Genomic DNA, 19,692 nt, shown 5'->3' on the forward strand with positions numbered 1-19,692 from the left:
GTTGGAATATTCCCCCTCTATGTAGGTAAAGGAGAATGACATGTCAGACATACACCCTCCACAAGAATAAATTCAACAGTCATCTGATGATGCACTGGGACCACTACAGTGCTAGATGTGTACTTATAAGGATGTTCTAGAAGCAAACTGACATTTTTAGGGCTACATCATGAAACAGAGATATTTTCCTATTTATTTTCCTCCTATTTTTTTTTCAAAAATACAAGCATCTGCAAACAAGCAGACATAAACACTTTGCAAAAAGATAAATGTGTGTTACATATTCTTTCCCCACCGTTTCATTTTTTGCATCCATTTTTATTCCAGAAAAGTAGAAACAAGTGCAGAATGTATGCTGTGGAGTAAAGCAGCCTGAAGGCATTTCTATGAACCCATCCCCTTACTGTTCATTGCACTGAGAAGAAAAACAGAAAGATGAGATTCCTCAACGAAAGCAAAACAAGAGGCAGAAACATAATCTCATCTTTTTTGAGGAAGCAGGCAAATCTCCTGCACTATTCAGTAGTGGAATTAATCAGCTTCTTAATAACACGTTTGGACTGCTTGGTGAGATGATTCTGAGTTAGAAAGTCCACTCTGCAAGTGGGTGAAGGAAAGAAAAGAAGATATGGGGCACGCTCTACATCAATTTAAGGCTCTGTTCTGGAAAAATTGGCTCTGCCGTGTGAGGCAACCGGTGAGTGCTTGGAAATAATTAAAAAAGGAATATTTAAATTTTTTAGTACCTGGAAATATTATTATTAGTATTTAGTATTGGAGAGAGTGTGTCTATTGATTTTCCTTTTTCACTGCAGATTGTTAAGGACAGGCTGGCTGCAAGTGGTTCTTGTTTTGCCTTTTGTCACCTAAAAACCCAAGTAGAGAATGTGTTGTTTTAGTTCTAAAATGGCTGAATACAGCAATGCTCCAATTTAAAAATGAGACAAATGTCATAAAAGTTTTGAAGAGCCACTTCTTATCTTTTAATTAACATTAGATACTAGCAGGGCTGGTTAGCAATGGCAAGGGAGAAAATCAATTTTCTTCACACTACAGGCGCTTATAGGTAATGTAAGAAAGCTTGCATGACTGTGATCAAAGCTTAGATACAGGGAATGCATTGTGTATTAAAAATTGTATAAAATTCTTCATTTCCTTTCTTATCCACTCTCCAAAGCCTAATTTAACCTTTCAAATTCCAACATGCAAAATAATCTGGCAGCTGCTTCAACAGAAGTAAAAATTAAAATTATGAAAATTAGATATGTCTTTTACCTTTACTGTGATGGAAACTATTTTTTAGGATAGAAGGAAGTGAATTTTCTCAAGTGAGAGAACATTTTTGTGGGGAAAAAAGGTCACTTCAATTAATAGTTTCGCACAGATTTCACTTGTCTATAATGATCTGGGGATTTGCAGTGAAGCATGTTGGCTGCTTTGAATAGGATTATTTCAATTAAATAAGCACACAGCTTTCAGTTTCAGAAATATTTAGCCTTAATAAAATAGTGATTTGGAGAGGAATTTCTTCCCCAAATTAAAGAAAGTGATGTTTTCTAATATAAAATATACTTTTGGGGGAAGGATGCTGTTGGTCATATTCTTCTCCATGCCTGAAGAGTTCTTATGTTCAGTCAGGGTGCATCAAGTAGCTTCTCTGTATCTCCTGTTTTCCTGCATGTGGATCTATTTCTTCTCTTGCTCTGTGTGGTGTTCCCTCATATATTTCTGAAAGGAAAAAAAATCTTAATTTATGTAAATTGTAAGTTTGTCTAATTGGTAGATTTCCTGAATAGAGAACTCACTGAGAAGCAGACTTCTCCAAGCCAGGAGTTACAAAGGTGATCCAAAGCAAACTTTGTTCTGCCTGTTGGAAGGCAGAAGCTGCCCTGGGGAACTTGCAAAACCTCCTTGTGCGCTGTTGTGCAAGCACTGAGCTGTGAAGGAGCTCCATCTGCAGTACGGGAGGAGAAATCCAGGTGCATGGTCCACCTGTGCAGAGGTGGTAATACCCTTGTGAATCTGAAGAGAGAAGCACCTCCTGAAAGATCTGATGTGCTTCAGCTCTGTTCCATATCATGTAGATCTGTCTGTATAAGACAATTTTCTCCTCATGGCTATTTATCAGCAGTTAGGGCTAGAAGAAAAGAGAGGGGTGTTGAACCAGCAAAGTCCCCTGAGTGCCATGTGACATAAGTCAATATTACACAGTGAAGGGTGCAGGGGCTGTGACAGATGTGAGAGTTCTGTAAGGAACATGTCTTGTGACTGAAATTCAGGTTGGCATCCACCTTCTATCAACATGATTCAAAGGCGGGACAGGTTCTTTTGTACATTTTCACTTGCTGGAGTTTGAAACTGCAGTTGTGCCATAGACATTCTCATTTCTTTTTTCAGAGTTTTTACTTCAGGACTACAGATTCTAGATGCTTAGGATATACACACTACCAGGCTACTTTAGTTTTCCATCACTGCATTTCTTAACTATCATTTAAATAATGTTTATTACCATTCAAATTTGTAGCTAAGTAAAGGATGAAATGTGATTCCCAAATTCTGATGTCCTAATTTAGAGGACAATTGGAATTAAAATCAGCTGATTTTAATCAGCTCTGTTACCAAAACTCACCACTCCTGCAAGGTGCATCTCCCAAGAATGTCATGAGCTCTCAGGCTCCAGCTCCCCTCAGGGCCTGGGCAAAGCAGCGGTGCAAGGACTGCAATCCTGCAATGTTGCAAATACTCTTTCCTTGGACCTTCTGTGGGTACTTGTTCTATTTGAACACAAGTAAGCTTTATACAGCAGCACTATTTTGCCATGTTTGCAACAAATAACTTAATTGTTAAGATCAGTTTTGCATGCTTAATGCCTGCAGCACGCTATCCTTCAACCTGTTGTTTCCTCTGCAGCAGTCTTCTCAGTTCTTATCCCAAATTCCTGTCAGCAGGAGCAGCAGTCCCTATCCAAGCTGAACCCTCCTCACATGGACTACGCCAGAGATGGCAGGGCTGTGTTTGACCCTCATTCCTGGCTCAGCCTTAGCCGTGGCTCACCTGGAGATCTGGATCCCAGCAGAACCTGCTGCCTTCCCGGGGCACTGCCGGCCAGGCCCTTCCTGACAGGGGCCCTGCTGCCCTGGCACCCTCCTGGCTCCCTGCCCTTCAGGGAGCAGCTGGCTCCTGCTGTGCCCTGCCAGCTGGGCTTGTCCTCAGCCCTGAGGTGGCACCAGGGAGCCCAGCCTGGGCTGGGCCCTTCCCCTATAAACCGAACTTCTTGTGGGACCTTCCCCTGCCCACTGACTGTGGGCTCTTATGGTGGTGGTGTGTGCCCCCAGTCACAGCTGGACCCTTTCCAGCCCCTCCTGGGCAGCCTGGTGACATTCCCTCCCAAGTCTCCTCTGCAGTGCCCCTTACCTCAGCAGCTGCAGCTGGCTCCATTCCCCACAGAGAGCCCAGAGATACTCTGCAGCAATGGCTCTGCTCCACAGCAAGGCCCTCCATCTGACCCCAGGCAGGAGGAATGGGGATCAATATGCCAAGGAGGAGAGGATGCTGTCAGGCTTCTGGGCCTCTGCTAAGTTTAATGACTCTGAGCAGCCCAAGCCAAAATTGGGTTTCTGTGCCCTCCTGCCTGGGAGAAGTCAGAGTCATACTGCTCTCTGGCTCAGCCCTTGTGCTTGGCCACTCTTTGGCTTGACCTGCTGTGACTTTGACCAAGGATCTGGGCTCCTGGCTGAGGCTGGCTGTGATAGCAGGCCTTGCCCTGCTCCCCTTCTGGGCTCCCTGGGATGGGTCCCCTGCCCTGCTGGGTGGCACTGTTACACACAGATCACTGCACCCTGGGGAGCAGCTGGCCCTTGATGATCCCTAAAAGATTGAAATAACCATCCCCACTTTTTATTAGATTGGCTTCTGTACTGTTTTGAGTGTGATCAGTTTAAATAAATGGCGATTTCCCTAAATTTCAGGAAACCTTTAGTTCCTTGTCTCATGTCCAGCACAGATGTCCTGCTGCACAGGGAAGACTGGATTTTGTTCTTATGTTATGGTTCTTAGGCATTTTTCTGACATGCCCAAGTTTACTTCTGTGATGGATTTGGTTCAATTGACAGTTTAGAAATAAAATCCCCTGTATGCTCCAGAGAAGTTAACAGCCCCTAGTGGGAGACCTTCAGTGTGCCTGTAATTTCTACTGTGTTTCTGTCCCTATTCACACTTTCCTAATGCTGTTATCAGTGAGTCTAGGAGCCTTTTGAAACTTGGATGAATGGCTTTTGCTTCCTTTCTGCTGCTGAAAACTGTCACAATTGCTTTTCTTGGTGTTTCTTTTTCTTCCTTCCAACCCATTTGAGAGTTTGTGCCCTCTGCAGAGGCATGAATGTGCTCTGTGTATGTGCAATCTGCTCAGAGAAGACATACTCAAAATCTGAGTCCCACTGCATGTTAGCTTGTGTGTCTGGTCCTTGTGGCCCTGGAAATGGGAACACTGGGATATGAGAAGTGTGGCTGGGGGCAGCCTCAGGCCTGTTAGCTTGGTCTCACTAGGTCTTCCCTCCTGGAGATGGCAAGGGTGGCTTTTGGAGAGCATTTGAGTGCAGGTGACAGAAAGGGTGTAATGGCAGCAGCCAGGGAGTCAGGGAAGGACAAGGAGGTGTGCCACCAGGAAGGGCTCAGGGGAGCATGAAGAATTTCACCAAGGTGCAGAATGCTGCTGGCTTCTTAGGAGGCTCAGGTATGGGAAAGTTGAAGGTCACTATCATTACCTTGTCAGTCTTTGTCTTGACCTGAGGAAAATATCTACAAACAGTAGAAATTGAAATGAAAACTACTTTTCTGTTCTGAAAGAAGTGTATTTCACAAAGTTATAAGGATTTAAAATAGAAGCATCAGTTGTTAGCTTGCTTTAACGGTCTTGTTTTTCCTTAAATAGTTGTAGGGAGGATACTTAATATTTTTATTTTAAATTAAAAGACATATGAATTTTAATGGTTTTTTCCCAAACCCTATGTTCTAGACTGATGTTCTGATTTCCTTTTTCAGGTCCTCTCTCTCACTGAAATACTGTGGCCATGTGTACTTTTCTTGATTCTAGCTGCCATCCGCTTCCAGGAGCCCCCAAAATACAAGGAAAACTGTATGTTTTGGGGTTTTTTTTGTGTTCTATTTTGGTTGCCTCTACTTGTAGAAGTATTTAGCAAACACTAAACACATCCTAGAAGGGGGGACTTAAATGTAGTGGAGTCAATGGAAAGAGTCCTACAGTAGGATTCAATCTTGTCCAGCTACAGATCTGAGGAAGCTGTATTTATGTGGGAAAGAAATGCTAAGTTTGGCAAGACAACTTTTAAACATAAGCTTTGGAGTAAGGGAGATTATTTGGGTTTTAGTTGTATTTATTGCTTTCTATTGAGTAATGGAGTTTAGATGACTGCCTCAGAGGTGGATATTTACAATTAGACAAGATGAAGCTTACCCCTACTCACTTCCTGGGATTGAGAATTTATATTTTGTTAAATTCTTACATTTCTTTTAACACTTCAAAACTTATGACTCCCTCTACCTTATAAAGCTATTTTTGCTTTTATCTTGTCAAAATATAACTTCATTTAGAAAAGAATTATTTATGATATTATAATCTATTCAGTTTATTATTATGTTATTCACCAATGCCAGTAAAATGGGGATAAACCAGCTTTAGCTATATTAAAAATCAGTTTGGTAAAACAATTCTAGATCTGTAGAGTGAACTACCTGGAGAGAATGTAGCCTGCATTATATCTATTTACTTTATGGAGAGCTGTGGATAATTCCAGAGATATGGAAAAACGGCTGTTTAAAGAGTCTTGATTGAGGTGTGTCCAGACATTGCTGAACACCAGTTCCTTCATTTTTTGAAAGCCTGTGAGAAAAGAGGAAATGTGGGAACTCTGCACATCACTCCGGATGTGAGGAGTCCCCTGAGACCACGTCGAGAGCCGAAACCCCGTCAGGGGGCTCGGAGATCTTGGCATGATGCCCAGAACACTTGGTGGCTAGATTTCGATCCTGCAAATGAATTGCCAGTTTGGTATGAGGGCTGGAAAGTGTCACAGGTTTAAAGGGTGTTTTTATAAGGTGTACACAAGGTGAAAATATAAGTTTTAAAAATTTTTGTATAAAGGTAATGGGGACAAGATAGAAGGAACAGAGCGTGTCTCATCCTTCTTCCTTCTTCTTCTTGTTCTCCATCTTCTGCTGTGGTGTTGGCACTCAGGGATTAGTTTGGAGAAGGAGTGCACTGTCCAACATAAGTGATAGATATTGGAAGGTAAAGTAAATATGATATACGTAATTTGTAGTATAAGAGACAGAGCAGCCTTGGGGGCAGTCGGAGAGCGTCGTAGCTGCCTTGCTAGTCAGACCTCTGTCTGCCAGAGAGAAAATTTTGTAGATAAGACTTAATAAACAACCTGAAGACCAAACAACAGAGAGTCCAGTCTCATTCTTCAGAGCCTGGGGTCGTTCCCTAGACCACCCAACTCACCTCGGGGGCAGAGAACAAGCAGCCGACCCCGACAAGGAAATACCACTTTGTGCAGAAGTCGATATTTCAATCCAGGTCGCATGATTTTGGGGCTAGCAACCACATGATACTGCAATAATGTTACTACCAGGAAAATCAGCTTTTCAAAGATTGCTCTCAAATATCACATGTATGTTGTTGTCACAATCTGACGCAGAGGCTACTCATTTTCTGTGATGACTGAGTTTTTCTTAAATGAGACACTTGATACAACTTCATTGCTTGCAGGTGACAAAGAGGCTTTTTAGGATAAGGGAGCACAATGTGATGGTACAGTTTGCAAATGCGATATTACTGGTCCTATTTCTGCTGCTGCTTGGTTTCAGGTTACTTAGAAGCTCGTGATTTACCGAGTCGGGGCCTTTATCCCTTCCTGCGGAGCCTCTTCTGTAACGCTGGCTCGAGGTGCAGGAATGCCAGTTACACAGCACAGAGACACGGCCGCTCTGGGTGAGTTATGTGAGTTTGACAGAGATGTCACCACCACAATGCTTCTTCTTTTACAGAAAAGGTTCTTGTTGCCTTGTAGACTGGAAAAATATAAGCAATGTTACTCTGTGCTAAAAGTTTCCTTCAGTGTTCTTATGATTGCAAAAGGTGTAAGGCCTTAGTTGTACCTCTTGCTAATTTTTGTTTACATTTCTTGGGCATTTCATGCTGGTTTTGGATACTGAATGCTCTGTGGGGTGAAATTGTAGAGGTACCTTGGCATATTACTTCCCTTTGGCCGCTACCATGTCAGAGCATACTTTTATCCTTTACCAGAGGGTCTTTTATTACATGTGAGTGAAGCAGAGCACTGAAATTATATGCAGATTTAAACATTGAATAGTTTGGGAGTGTAAGTGAACCCAGAAAAGTGAACAAGAGTAACTTTTGTGTAAGACCCACAAAGAGCCAACAAGGAATAGCAGAAGTTCTGTAATAAGAAAGAAGTAATAAGAACTTGGAAGGAATAAGAACTTGGAAGAAGTTGCCCATTAGAGGCCCTTGTCACAGGATCCTAGCATGCAGAAAGAAAAAAGATTGACTTGAATTTGGAATTTTTCTTTAAGAAATTAAGTAATTTCATCTACTCCAAAAATGGTTGAGATGCAAAGACGCTTATGCAAACTGGCTGAAGGGTATAGTCATAAACAGACTTTTGAAATATATAACAATAAAGTCAAATTAGGATCAGCTAATCAGAATATATACATTTACATCTGTATGTTTATTCCTAGAAATTTGATAATATCTACCGAAAGATCTTAGAAGGCTGAGCCAAGTGTGTCAGATCATTAAATATTTATGGTTTATTATTGTAGAGGTTTATAGGTAGCAATAAATTCAGCATACAGCAATTTGGAAAGCTTCAGTATCACAGTAACAGGCCCTAATGCTCATCTATTGATCTATATGGTCCGCTTCAGTTATTTGTACATTACAGAACTGTTCATTGAACATAAGACCGTACAAAATAAACTCTGTTTATGGGCAAACATGTTGTACATAAAGTAGAATTTGTTTCTAGAATTGAAATCTTAACAATTTAAGCCAGCATTAGTCAAGATGCATTATTACACAAGATACTTACAGACAAAAATACCCCTATTAAAAGTCTCTTCCACCTCCTCCTCCTCCCACTAATACAGTTAAAACTGTTACATGACCACTGAGTTTCCAGTCTTTTCTCTGGGGTTATGCTCACCTTTCCACTGGCACTCTGGGTCATGTAAACAGCTGCAGATGGATGAAGATGGGGTTATTATGGCTAGTCATGATATACACTACTTTACCTGGAGGAATGTGGTGTTGATGGCTTCTTTTTTCACTTGAGGGTGCACTTGGGGTCACTTGTGTTTGCTAGTGTGCTTTTATACTTTTCTTGTTTCCATTGGTCTGCAGCTCTGGGATACATTCAAATTTATGTGGTACACCAGAATGTATATGGTATATTTTACAAACGTTAGCTACGTGCTGTTTTTTCTCAGTGCTTAGAAATTGGCTTTGTCCAGCTACAGTTCTAAAAATTTGTGAGTGCCAACCTGTGCCCCACCTCTTATCAACTCAGATACTTCAGTATTATATTTCAGCGCAGTTCATCTCTGTCCCCACATCTCAAGGCCTCACCTATCATACTGGGCCTGTGTTGTTCTGCACTGCCTTGTTAGCCATAAATATCTCATTTTGCCCTGAATGGTCAATTGCTAGTTCTATCTGTATAAAACTATGATGGTATTATGCAATCACAAGTGAAAATATAGCAAATTGCCAGAGTTGTCTGGCCAGGAAAATTAAACAAAGCTAAAGTGAACCCATGTCAAAATGAAAACAAGTTCAGGCAAAGCAAAGGTGGCAAGCCCCTGTGGTCTTTCAAACACAGTATAAAACCTGTAGCCTCTTACTTGCAGTAGAAATTCTATATTACTGGGTTAGAGAGTTACCATAACTGTAGCCTTTAAAAAAAATCCCTAGAAGTATAGCTTTTATTTACATCACTAGTTCAGATGCCATCTAAATGTGTTAAATCTCTAGAAACTATGAACTATATTGACTGCTCTGCTTGATTATTTACACTGTTTTGACTGAACTGCCCAAATTATGTTCCAGCTCAATAGAAAATCAGGAAAGAATTTCCTAGAGGCAATCTTAGACCTACTTAAGAATCGGGGAAATGATTCAGTGGCTTTCAATTATTCAACTGAAAAATAAAATGCATGCATGTATCCATATTTATGCACTCAATGGGCTGCACTGAGTAGCATATAGCCTTGGTAAGGAAAAAGACTAAAAAGGTAGGATGAAGTTCGTTCTGAGGTCAGCCTGCTCCACCAGGTCCATCAGTATAAATTACATCAACCTCAGGGCTGCTCTGACTTATGCTGGCTGCCAACAGCCTTAGGAATATAGACTGTCAGTCTGATCAGTCAAACATAACTGAATCCAGTCCCTGTTGACTGGAGAGATGGGGTATCATAGGAACAGTAATAGCAATTATCTTCCCTTCAAGGATTTATATCAATCCATAAGTCTGATAAATGAATAGTTTTTATGTCAATAATATTGTGTTTATTAAGAGTGAGTCAGAGACAGCATAGTTTGCATGGACACTTGACCATTTTTTTCACAGTATGTAACATTTTGGTGCTATCACTTTGAAATGTAGTAGCTGTCTTTGGGAGGAAGTAGTTCTATGACTACTGTTGGAACCTCCATGGAATCCATAAGCCACAAATAGCCATTTGTCAGTGAGTAGCATCCCCCATGGGGGGGCTGAGCCCAGGGTGAGGTTATTCTGGCACAGGCTGTGCCCTCACAGATGTGTCCCTGTCCCTTCAGACAACAGCCTGTGATATGGTGAGAAGATGAGCCTACAACCACATTAAATTTGATTTGCAGCAAGGTCTTCCACCTCCTCTGATGCTTTGGACAGCATCCAGTTGCAAGAGCTCTGTGGCTTCCTCCTTGATCCTCTTTTCAATCCACTGCAAAAGCTGCTGGCTGGCAACAGCTGATGAGGTTCCCTAGCTTGATACACCCACTGGTATCTCAGAGCAGAGGAACAAGGAAGTGTTCAGGAGCTCTCATGGCAAAGGACATTTTTCCCTGCTCTTCCCAGAGTGTTCCACTCCCCACCTCATCTTAGTGGAGCACAGCGTAAAACTGAGAGCATGAAAATAAGATAAAAGCCACACAGCTCAGGAGTCCTGTAGCCTTATACCCACACATCCTATGAATGCGCGTGGAAACATCATGATTTCCTGGTACTCTGGGATTCCCTGGCAAATCTTGCAGAACATGGTGGGATTTGCCCTTGCAGTCTAGACTCCTAGATCTATGTTAGTTAGACCTAAAAGAAAATTAAGCCATTCTCAGACTTAGAATCACAAATATCATTAAAGCAAGACTCTAAAATGACATTTCTAAGCACATTAGTTTATTTCTCTTTATTAGTTTATTTCTCTAAGCACATTAGTGTATTTGGCTACAAGTGGGAGCAGCCTGAACAGCCTCATCCTGTAGACCTCACCGGGGTCTGTCTCTGGCACTTCTGCTGGATGTGCCACTCATACCCATGTGATAGCTCTGTCTCCTTTTGCATCTGACTGGACTCCTGGGCTCCCTGCCTTGTTGGGGCTGTCCCTGGAGCCTGTAACACACCCCTGTGTCTGCCTGAATGCTGGGGTCCTGGGGGACACTGTCCCATTGGTGAGGGCATGGCCTGTTCCATGGTTGTCCCAGCTCCTAGATTGGCCTCCTCCTGGAGCAGCCCTGCTCATGCCAGCCCCTTTCCTCTTACTGTTCTAAACCTTTTGCTTTATCAATACCTGGCTTGGGCTCTCCAGTGGAGGAGCATCAGAAGAACTTACATACAACAGCAGGTGTGGAAGAATAAAATCAAGTAAGGTCTAAGCACCAGCAGAAGTCCTTGTGTAAGGATTGCTTAAAGGGTCAGATTTTTCTTTAGTGGCATATATCTTCAAATGAGAAATAATTCTTCAAGAGAGCTTATGGCTGCAGCAACCTTCTGCAATATTAACTCTGTGGTCTGGGCCAACTTTTGTAGTTGCAGGTTGTGTAGCTGAAGAGCAGAAGCAGTTTTTGTGACCTTGCTTATAGATTGCCAGAGTTGGGGAGAAAAGGAAAATTAAACATGGGTTTTCTTAATTTAAGAGCAAATTAAGAAGAATATCTATTTTTTTAGTTTGTTATATATTTTAGTCCATTGCATTTTAGGAAGGTTATAATTGTATCAACATGGAAGAGAAAGATCTTTCTGTGAGAGACACACGGTATGTTATTGTCCAGCATGTGTATTGGTATTGATGTCTCCAGGCTTATAATCCTGATATAGTGCAGAATGGAAGCCAGCTGGGGCTTTGCAATTTTAGAGAGAAATTATTAATGTGGTGACAGGGGTGAGGTTGAGACGAGTTTGCTGAGATGCTTATGAAAATCACGAGTCTAAAAGGCATTTCACATCATAGCTGAGTTCTCAGATGAACTCTGAAATGTTCTTATTGTTATCCTGAGTAACTGAGTAAATTGGACAGAATTAATGTTTCTGAGTCATGGCTTTAGGAAATGACAATTGCTTTTCCATGCTCAAAGAGATGCAAGCTTTTTGCTCTTTTGCAGTATTTTGTCACAATCAAAGCTTGCACCAATGTGTGTCTTTAGTTTAATTTCTGTTGTCATGAACTTTGTGGAAACGTACAGTTGAGAGAAGAGCTACCATGGACAAAAATGCAATTTTATATATACATTCCCCAACACTTCTTCTAACACCCCAGTTCTAATTATGTATGTCCTCTCCTACAAATTACTGGCTTCCTCCTTTTGTCCTTTTTATTATCCCTTGCTTCCTCTCTTTTCTGTTCCTAGCAACTGCTGCTAGGAATTTCCTTGGAATGACTGCTGGGCTTCCTGTACACATTCACACACAAATGAGTTAGTGCTGCCTTCTGCTCCAGAAAGCACACTTTGAAGGCTCTTTGGGAGAGTAGCAGTAACACAATTAAGTACTTTTATTGGCACACTCACTGAAAATTGTTTGCTTTGACTGTCTCTGTAGCTGGTTTTAAAGTGTAGTTTTCTTATCTTTCTGGCAAGATGCTGACATCTTCCTGCAATTTTGTGTAACCTGTGCTGAATTAAGAGCTCAGTAGTAACTTGTAGCACTCTTATTAGGAGCTAAATGTAGTCCTCTATTACCATGCTGAAAATATATAAAATCCTTTAATCTTAGCACAGATATTCAGCAATTAAGACCTCTGTAACAATTTAATCTGTTTCGTAGAACTGAGGCTGATAACCAGTGTCATGCCTGTTGCCATTTCCACTTCAAAAAGAGTCTGTGCTCAGATCCAAGAATGATGAGAGGCAGGTCTGTGGCGATGATGGCAAAAGAGTGTCACAAATGGCAGCTGACCTGGAAATCCCCACAAAGCTAATAGTTCACACAGCTCACAGCCAGCATGTCCAAACAGCTGCTCTTGGACTGCTGAGAGGCTTGTGCTTAGGAAAGTGGCGTTTCTGTGGGTCTTTCGTGTGCTTGAGAAGGCACATGTGCCTTCTCTTCTCTAAAAGCTGGCCCTTATGCCTTGGATTTGCTCCTTTTGCCATGCCCCAAATATCTACATCCCCCTGAAGTTTCCCAGCTCCCTCTCCACTTTCACCATCAACATGATTTCCCTGCACTTTGCCCTGTAGCTCTTCAGAGCTGCCATGCTCCAAGTGCTGTCTGCTGTTTTCTTTAATATTTCTAGCCTGTATCTTCCTAGTCTCCTTTCCCTGGCCCCATGTGCTCTGTGGGACCTTGTGGGGGTACCAGTTTTCAGTTTTTCTGGGTCTGGATTGAAGGCACTTGAGACAATGATTTGTGTTCAGACTCAGGTGTTTATTATTTTTTATCAGTAAAACAGTCTCAGTACTGTGAGTTCAGCAGCTTTTCATTAGAAGGCACAAAATGGCTAACAATGTCTTGTTACAAGGTCTTTTAAGACTAAACTATCCAATTAAGAACTGACACCTAGATTATTTTCCCTTTTAACCCAATAACTGATCCCACAGAGCCCACAATGCGGACGTTTCTGCCCAATTACAAAATGCCACCCAAACCAATGAAGAAGAAGGAAGAAGGAGCAGGAAGAAGAAACCCAGGACAACACCCCATGCCCTCCATCTTGCTTCCATCCAGAACATACTAAAAATCCCAAAACATAAATTTCTCACCAAGTGATATGTCTGTGTTATCCAATGTACTTTTGCTGTGCATCAAACAAGCGGCTTATGCACACAAAATTACGTGCCAAGAGGATGCTTTCATATTGTTTCCCTGCTGTTTATCAACCCAAGCTTTGCAGATCCAAGGTGCAGCAGAGTTGGTGATGGGGATAGAGTGGAAAGAATTACTGATTGCTTCCATCACTGCTATCTGGGCCCCCTGCAGCTGGCAGGGAGGCCAGGCAGCCCCTGGAGACAACATTGAGTCCTGCTATGTGCTCCTATGTGATTAAGGCCTTTTTCCCCAGTGCATTTTTGTTTGCAATGTTTCTAAAACCAGGAGGTTTGTGCATGGGGATGCAAGGCTTGGGTCTAGTTTGGAGGGCAAACAATGTGGGTTGAAATACTGCGCTCCTCTGAACACCTTTTATTTTAAATGATCTTCTTTGGAGAGTTTAGTTTTCAATTTTATGTTCAGCAACTATTGGGAAAAAACCCAACAAAACCCAACACCACTGCTCTCTCCAAACCCCACCAAAAAACCCAAAGACAACTAAAACCTGCGAAAAATCCCATGGAAACTGAGCTAGAGTTTTGGGTTTTTTTTAATGTTCTGACTGTGGCTGCTGTTATTCTGGTCAAGTGCTGGCTTCTTGTTCATCTCAAAAAGCAGAATGCTAGGAAAATTTCAGTATGTAGATAACGTTTCAGTTCTTTGCCAAACACGAGTATTCTCAGCTGTCTGAAATTTTGGGCACTGGGAGTTTCAGTAATATTGAAATTTATGAGGTGGTTTTCAGAGACAACAGCTAAAGTGCAACTTCTAGTCACCCAAAAAGCTACCTTCTGAACAACAGAAAGCTCCTTTTTACAACTCCATTTAAAAGGGAAATATATATGTTGAGGAATTGTTCTGCCTTTAGCCCATGGAAGTTTGAGGATGGTGAAAGAGTTTTTCAAAACCCTGCTGTCTGTTGGCCAATTTGGGATCAAAATAAGCTGTACTGAAACAATTAAGAACTTGATTGTTTTAAGATGAAATTTTCTTTGTTTCCCTTAATCTGAAGTTGCAGACAGCTCTGTGAGTGTCTGAACAAATGAGGATCAGGGAGGGATTGAAAGAGAAATAAGAGAATGAGAAAGTGGTGACTGATAGCTTTCTTTGGTTTGTGAATTGATCTCATTAGTCTTTTTTTTCAACAAGTAAAAATTGTGCTGAAAGCAAGTATTGGCATATAAGGTCGATGGGAAAGGAATGTAACTATCATGTTTTTGTAAATGGGACAGGACAAGAGGCAATGGGCAGAACCGACAGACAAGAAGTTGCACCGGAATATGAGGAAGAACTTCTTTACTCTTTGCAGGGCACTGAGCACTGGGACAGGTTGCCCAGAGAGGGTGTGGAGTCTCCCTCACTGGAGATATTCAAGAACCATCTGGACATAGTCCTGGGCCATGTGCTCTAGGATGATCCTGCTTGAGTAGGGAAGTTGGACCAGATGACCGCTGTGGTCTCTTCCAGCTTGACCCATTCTGTGATTCTGTGACAGCTAAGTGTGTTTTTGATGCAAAATAGCAATGTTTTTGCTAGAGAGGTTGTAGCTCTTAAAATAATTTGAATCTCCTATTAAAAAAAACAGAATGCAATTGCCTAGTAACATGCTAAATATAATTATTCCCTTGTTTATGGTGTTTCAGGAGGGTCTAAGTAATTTTGTCCTGAAAAGAGGCATTTAATGACTCTGGCTCCTGGTTTCATTTAAAAGTATTGTTAGAAAATTGTGTTGTTGATTAGTCACCAGATAGCAATGCGATAGAGATAACAGAGATAACATTTGATTTTCTGACCAGGGGTATGTCTGCCAGGTAAAATAAGGAAAAAGCCAGTAGTAAGAATAAAATACTCTTCTTATCCATTGCTGTGTGTATTTGAGAAAACAAATTGTTACTTTAGATGCAATAGGAAAGCTTGAACTTTCTCATCAAAGAGCTGCCACCAGGACATGATTATCCAGGGGAGAAAAGTTGAGTGTGTTCAGAAATATTAAAGACATTTTGGACGTGTCTGTTGTTGGCTGCTGCCAGAATTGGCATAGATGACCTCAGCAATTTTTCATTGTCCACTTTCCTGAGGTTTTGAGACCCAGTGCTGCAACTTTCATGTTAAAGAATTGAACTAAATAGAAATTGTATAAATACGCAATTGTTAAAAAATTTATCAGAATACTGCTGTGAATATATACATATTTTTCAGCTATTTGATTTCAATGTGTTACCTCACCTGTCCCTCTTTTTTCTGTCAAAAAATAGTGCAAGCCCCCAAAATGGTCCAGAGAGAGCCACTGGACCTGATCTGGACTTCATGGAAGAGATAGAAGAACTTGCGAAGGAATTTATTGATACTACAGAGAAAGCCATGGCCTTAGAAAAGCTATGGGAAGAAAACTCAAGGCTCTCAGGTAAGCTGTGATTTTTCTAAAAATTAATTTCTTTGCCTATTGGTTATTGACAGCCATCAAACAAAAGGATAGCTTGATCTTAAAAATAAGACTAGATAACTAAAATTTTAGCTGATCTAAAAAAAGCCACTTTTATCATTACCAACACTGTGGCCACCAAAATTATCATAGAAAAAAATTAGCTTTCTAGAACTGTGCCACTTGAGAGTTACGAAAACACTGAGAGGAAAGCTTAAAAAATAAGGATTATAATCAGGGAACAAGGTTACTTGTTCTAACATGCATTCAAAAGAATTTTATGAGGATTTAGCTCTCCCTCTCTATATTTTTCTGTTGTACTAAAGAGTATAGGAATGGAAAACAGCAGTATCTCACATCTGGTGGCCTTAGGTGACCTTCAGTCTTGCACAGAAAGAGTGAGACTGGAAATAGCAGGGTCTGAGTCTCCTGTTCCATTTCCACCCACACTGCACAGCCTTGTTGCTGTACTAGGGGGCACTGAGCACCTCCCACTATGCTGTGTCTCTGGCTGAGTGTTCAAGCATAAAGATTTAGGCGAAATCACAGTTTGCATGCCTGGCTTCTGATAGCTAGGACATTCATGTAGTATTGGCATGATGCTTTTGCCTCATAAAAAATTGAACTGTAAGAAATGTCTTTTAAATTGTTTTTGTGATTTCAGTAAAAGTATTGGGAAGCACAGAAAATCAAATGGACCACTATCTTTGGGTATTAATTTCTTCATGTGCCTTTACTTTTCTAGAAACTTCTTTGTGAACTGCTTGCTCTTGCTTATAATATTGATCTTTCTAAAGCTAATAATGTTTCTATTTAAAGGAAAATATTTAATTTTACAGGGCTCCATAACATCACCACTTTTCTTACTGTAAGTATTTTTACAGTCTATTTCTAGATTACAGTTCTGGGATTTGAGGATTTTTATTATAATGGTTAGAAATTAGTCTACTTAAACTTGACAGGATACAATCTTATAAAAAAAAGTGTTTGAAGGGAAAACTGGTGTCTTGTAAATTTGATAGATGTTCAATGGTTTCTAGATTACTTATTTAAACCAGTCTAGGTTGTTAGTAGCTAAAATCCACAACTATTTGAAGGGTCTTTGTTTATTAGGAGCAATTTAAAAGTACATCTATCAGATGTATTTTTTTCCGTATTTGATTGATTGTTACTGCTACTTCATGAAACAGATTTCCAGTTTATAACTTGAAATGAGATGGCAATTTTTAATTGCTCATAAGATCTTATTGATTGAAAGGAGCCATATAAATATGAAATTTCATTTCTGGAATGCAATATAGAATAGAAAGAATGTATTTCTCAACATTAAGAAAATATTAGACTTGCTAGTGGATGATCCTTGTTAGAAACAGAGCTTGTTTATACACAAGATTCTGTTTGTATAAGTCATGCCCATGTCACCATTGGGCAAAAAAGACCTAGTGAGACATTAATTTAGAGTAGCAAAGACCACATAATAAAAAAATGTGATAAAAGCCTGTTTTGCATAGGCATCATATTGTGTAGTCCTATGAAAGAAGTTGTTTTACCCCAGGCAATTCACCTTTAAAGAGCCATTCTTATAAGTTGTTATTTGAGACCCCCAGAAGCCCTGCAAAGAGCTGTGAGGCAAGAATGGCAAGGCCTGGGCAGTCCCATTCATTGCAGAGCTTAAGAGCTCCAAGATAACCCTTCCCTTGGTTACACCCCTGAGCAGAAAGAGATGCCTTAGCTTTACTTCCAGCTCCATTTTTCCATCAGAGCAGAGAGACATATCAGAAACAAGGTTTCTGTGAGTTCAAAATATCACCAAAATAATGTGGTATATTGCCAAATCTAGAGGTATGTTTCTATTTCAGAAAAATATAATGAATGTTTTAAACTTCAAGAGGGTCAGAGAAATAACAGGCGCCTGATTTTTTTTCTTTTTATTTTTCCCTCTGTTATTGGAAGTGTTGCATGTAATTTTTCTTTTTTTCCACCTAAAGATGGATTTGAATGAAGCAGAGAAAATTATTTCTAGAGCAGAAAATCTGTACAAGCAACCATATTTCTGGAACTTTCTGCATTCACTCCCTCATCTTGAACTGAACAGCTTTTATACAGAAGATGAGTTAGCTACCATAACACAGTTTCTAAAAGTTGTTCAAAAGTAAGTACTTTCACAGTCTTGAAAGTGCTCTGTTTTAAAATTTTATGTGCAATTCTTGTTCTTCTCACTGTCTACTTAATAAAATAGGCATCCTTTAAAGTGTAAAGAGGCTAAAATTTTCTTCTCCTTATCAGATTTTGCTTTTATAAAGCTGTGTTAGGATTTTTCACCCACACTTATTCCTTTGTAACCGTATTTTATATCTCTGCTAAACTCAACAGAGATGCCCTAGGAGTCTTTGTTAAGCAGCTCTATGTTAGCAATGCCTGAAATTAGCCCATCGCATAACATGGCTTTGAACTTTGTAATGTATTTTGGGGGTCTTTGAAAGACAGAACATATACATATGAATATAAGAAAATAATAGTTTTGATTCTAATCAGATCTGAATGTATGTAGCACTTGGTCAGTATCAGGAAAATTATTCAATTTTGTTTCTTCAGCCTCTTGCTATCAAAATAGCTTTAGGTGCTCTTTTGCAAGAAATTAAGCAGAAAGGAAAACATCCCAGAGACTGTGTTCTGAATCAGGTAAAGGGAAGTTGGATTCAGAGGAAGACACAGAATTAAAGCATAGACCAAGACATATATCTGCAGAAATTTTCAGTAAAATAAGGTAATTATTAGGTGACAGTTAGATATGTGTTTGCCAGAGTAAGCAGTTTGCTGTAGTAGGTTGATATGCAATTGTCACTGTAGTCAAATAACACAGTCATAAAGCAAGAGAAGCCCTCTGAACCTGGGTGCCTGTGCTAGACTGGCCATGTACCTCGCCAGCCTTAGGCCATGGGGAAGCAGGAGCCCAAATATCATGAATGAGAAATTACTGTGCTGTTCTGCAATCCTTTATCATCCCACTGTCCTTTTATTAAATTAAAAACAAACCCAAATCAAAGAAAATCCACAAAAACAGCTCTCCGCCCAGATAAGAAGGATATGTTGACATAACTTTTTTCAAACTGGGAAATAAGCTTCTCTTACAATATGTGGATTGCACCTATGTTGCTGCTTGATTTTTAAAATTTATTTATTTTTCCCTTATGCCTGGGTAGTTTGTAACCTTATTTCAGCTTGTTCTCTGAGCTATTAACATGCAAAACTACATAGGAGACTCAGATGTTTACATATAGGCTTTGGTGTTTTCATTTGCTTAGGGTTTTTTAAGATTTCTGCGCTTTTCAGTGACCAAATTTACCCTCATTAATGCAATTTGGAAAGCAAACCACAAAACCAAATGCTTGTTTCTTGACTAGTTTTATAATACTATAGTGCATTCTAGTGGTCCTTTCTAAGGAAGAATTAAGCCAGTAGAAAGGTTCTGAATTTACATTTCCCACTTTCAGGTCTGTACCATGTTTTGCTGTGTCTCTCAGAGGTACTTAACAAAACTTTTCACATCTATGTGACTGGCTTTGGGTTTTTGTGGTAGGGGTGGTTTTTTTTTTTTTTTTTTGTTTGTTTGTTTGTTTTCTTCTTTTCATGGATGCTGGAAATTGATGATCCACTCTGGAAAACTGGATTCTTATTTGCATAATAAGAAAGGATTACTTGGTAGGAAATAACTGGCAAATTCAACATAAATTTTAAGTTATATTAATGGAGAAATTTTTTTCACAGCTAAGGTGACAGAGACTTGTTAGAAATTCAATAGATATATTTTTATCAATGCATTCTGTAACACGCTTTGTTTAACTTCTTCTTAGAATAAGTATTATGTTGCTTTAATTTTTTCTTTTCCCTGCAAATTGATGGGAAGTAAAATGTAAGTATTCTGTGTTGATTCTACCTTCTTGT

The 19,692-nt window shown here is 40.1% G+C and overlaps 1 protein-coding gene across 1 annotated transcript in view; it reads left to right on the top strand.

The window, feature by feature from the left end:
* Positions 1-628: 628 nt before the first annotated feature.
* The window catches only part of ABCA13 (ATP binding cassette subfamily A member 13), a 169,957-nt gene continuing 150,893 nt past the window's right edge, over positions 629-19,692 (top strand). Inside the window, 8 exon segments of the mRNA XM_030964165.1 lie at positions 629-697; positions 5,041-5,134; positions 6,889-7,012; positions 7,092-7,161; positions 7,395-7,428; positions 15,622-15,729; positions 16,412-16,458; positions 17,736-17,899. Of these exon segments, the coding sequence (XP_030820025.1) occupies positions 629-697; positions 5,041-5,134; positions 6,889-7,012; positions 7,092-7,161; positions 7,395-7,428; positions 15,622-15,729; positions 16,412-16,458; positions 17,736-17,899 (710 nt within the window).

This window comes from Camarhynchus parvulus, chromosome 2 (assembly GCF_901933205.1).
Source record: "Camarhynchus parvulus chromosome 2, STF_HiC, whole genome shotgun sequence".
Lineage (NCBI taxonomy): Eukaryota > Metazoa > Chordata > Aves > Passeriformes > Thraupidae > Camarhynchus > Camarhynchus parvulus.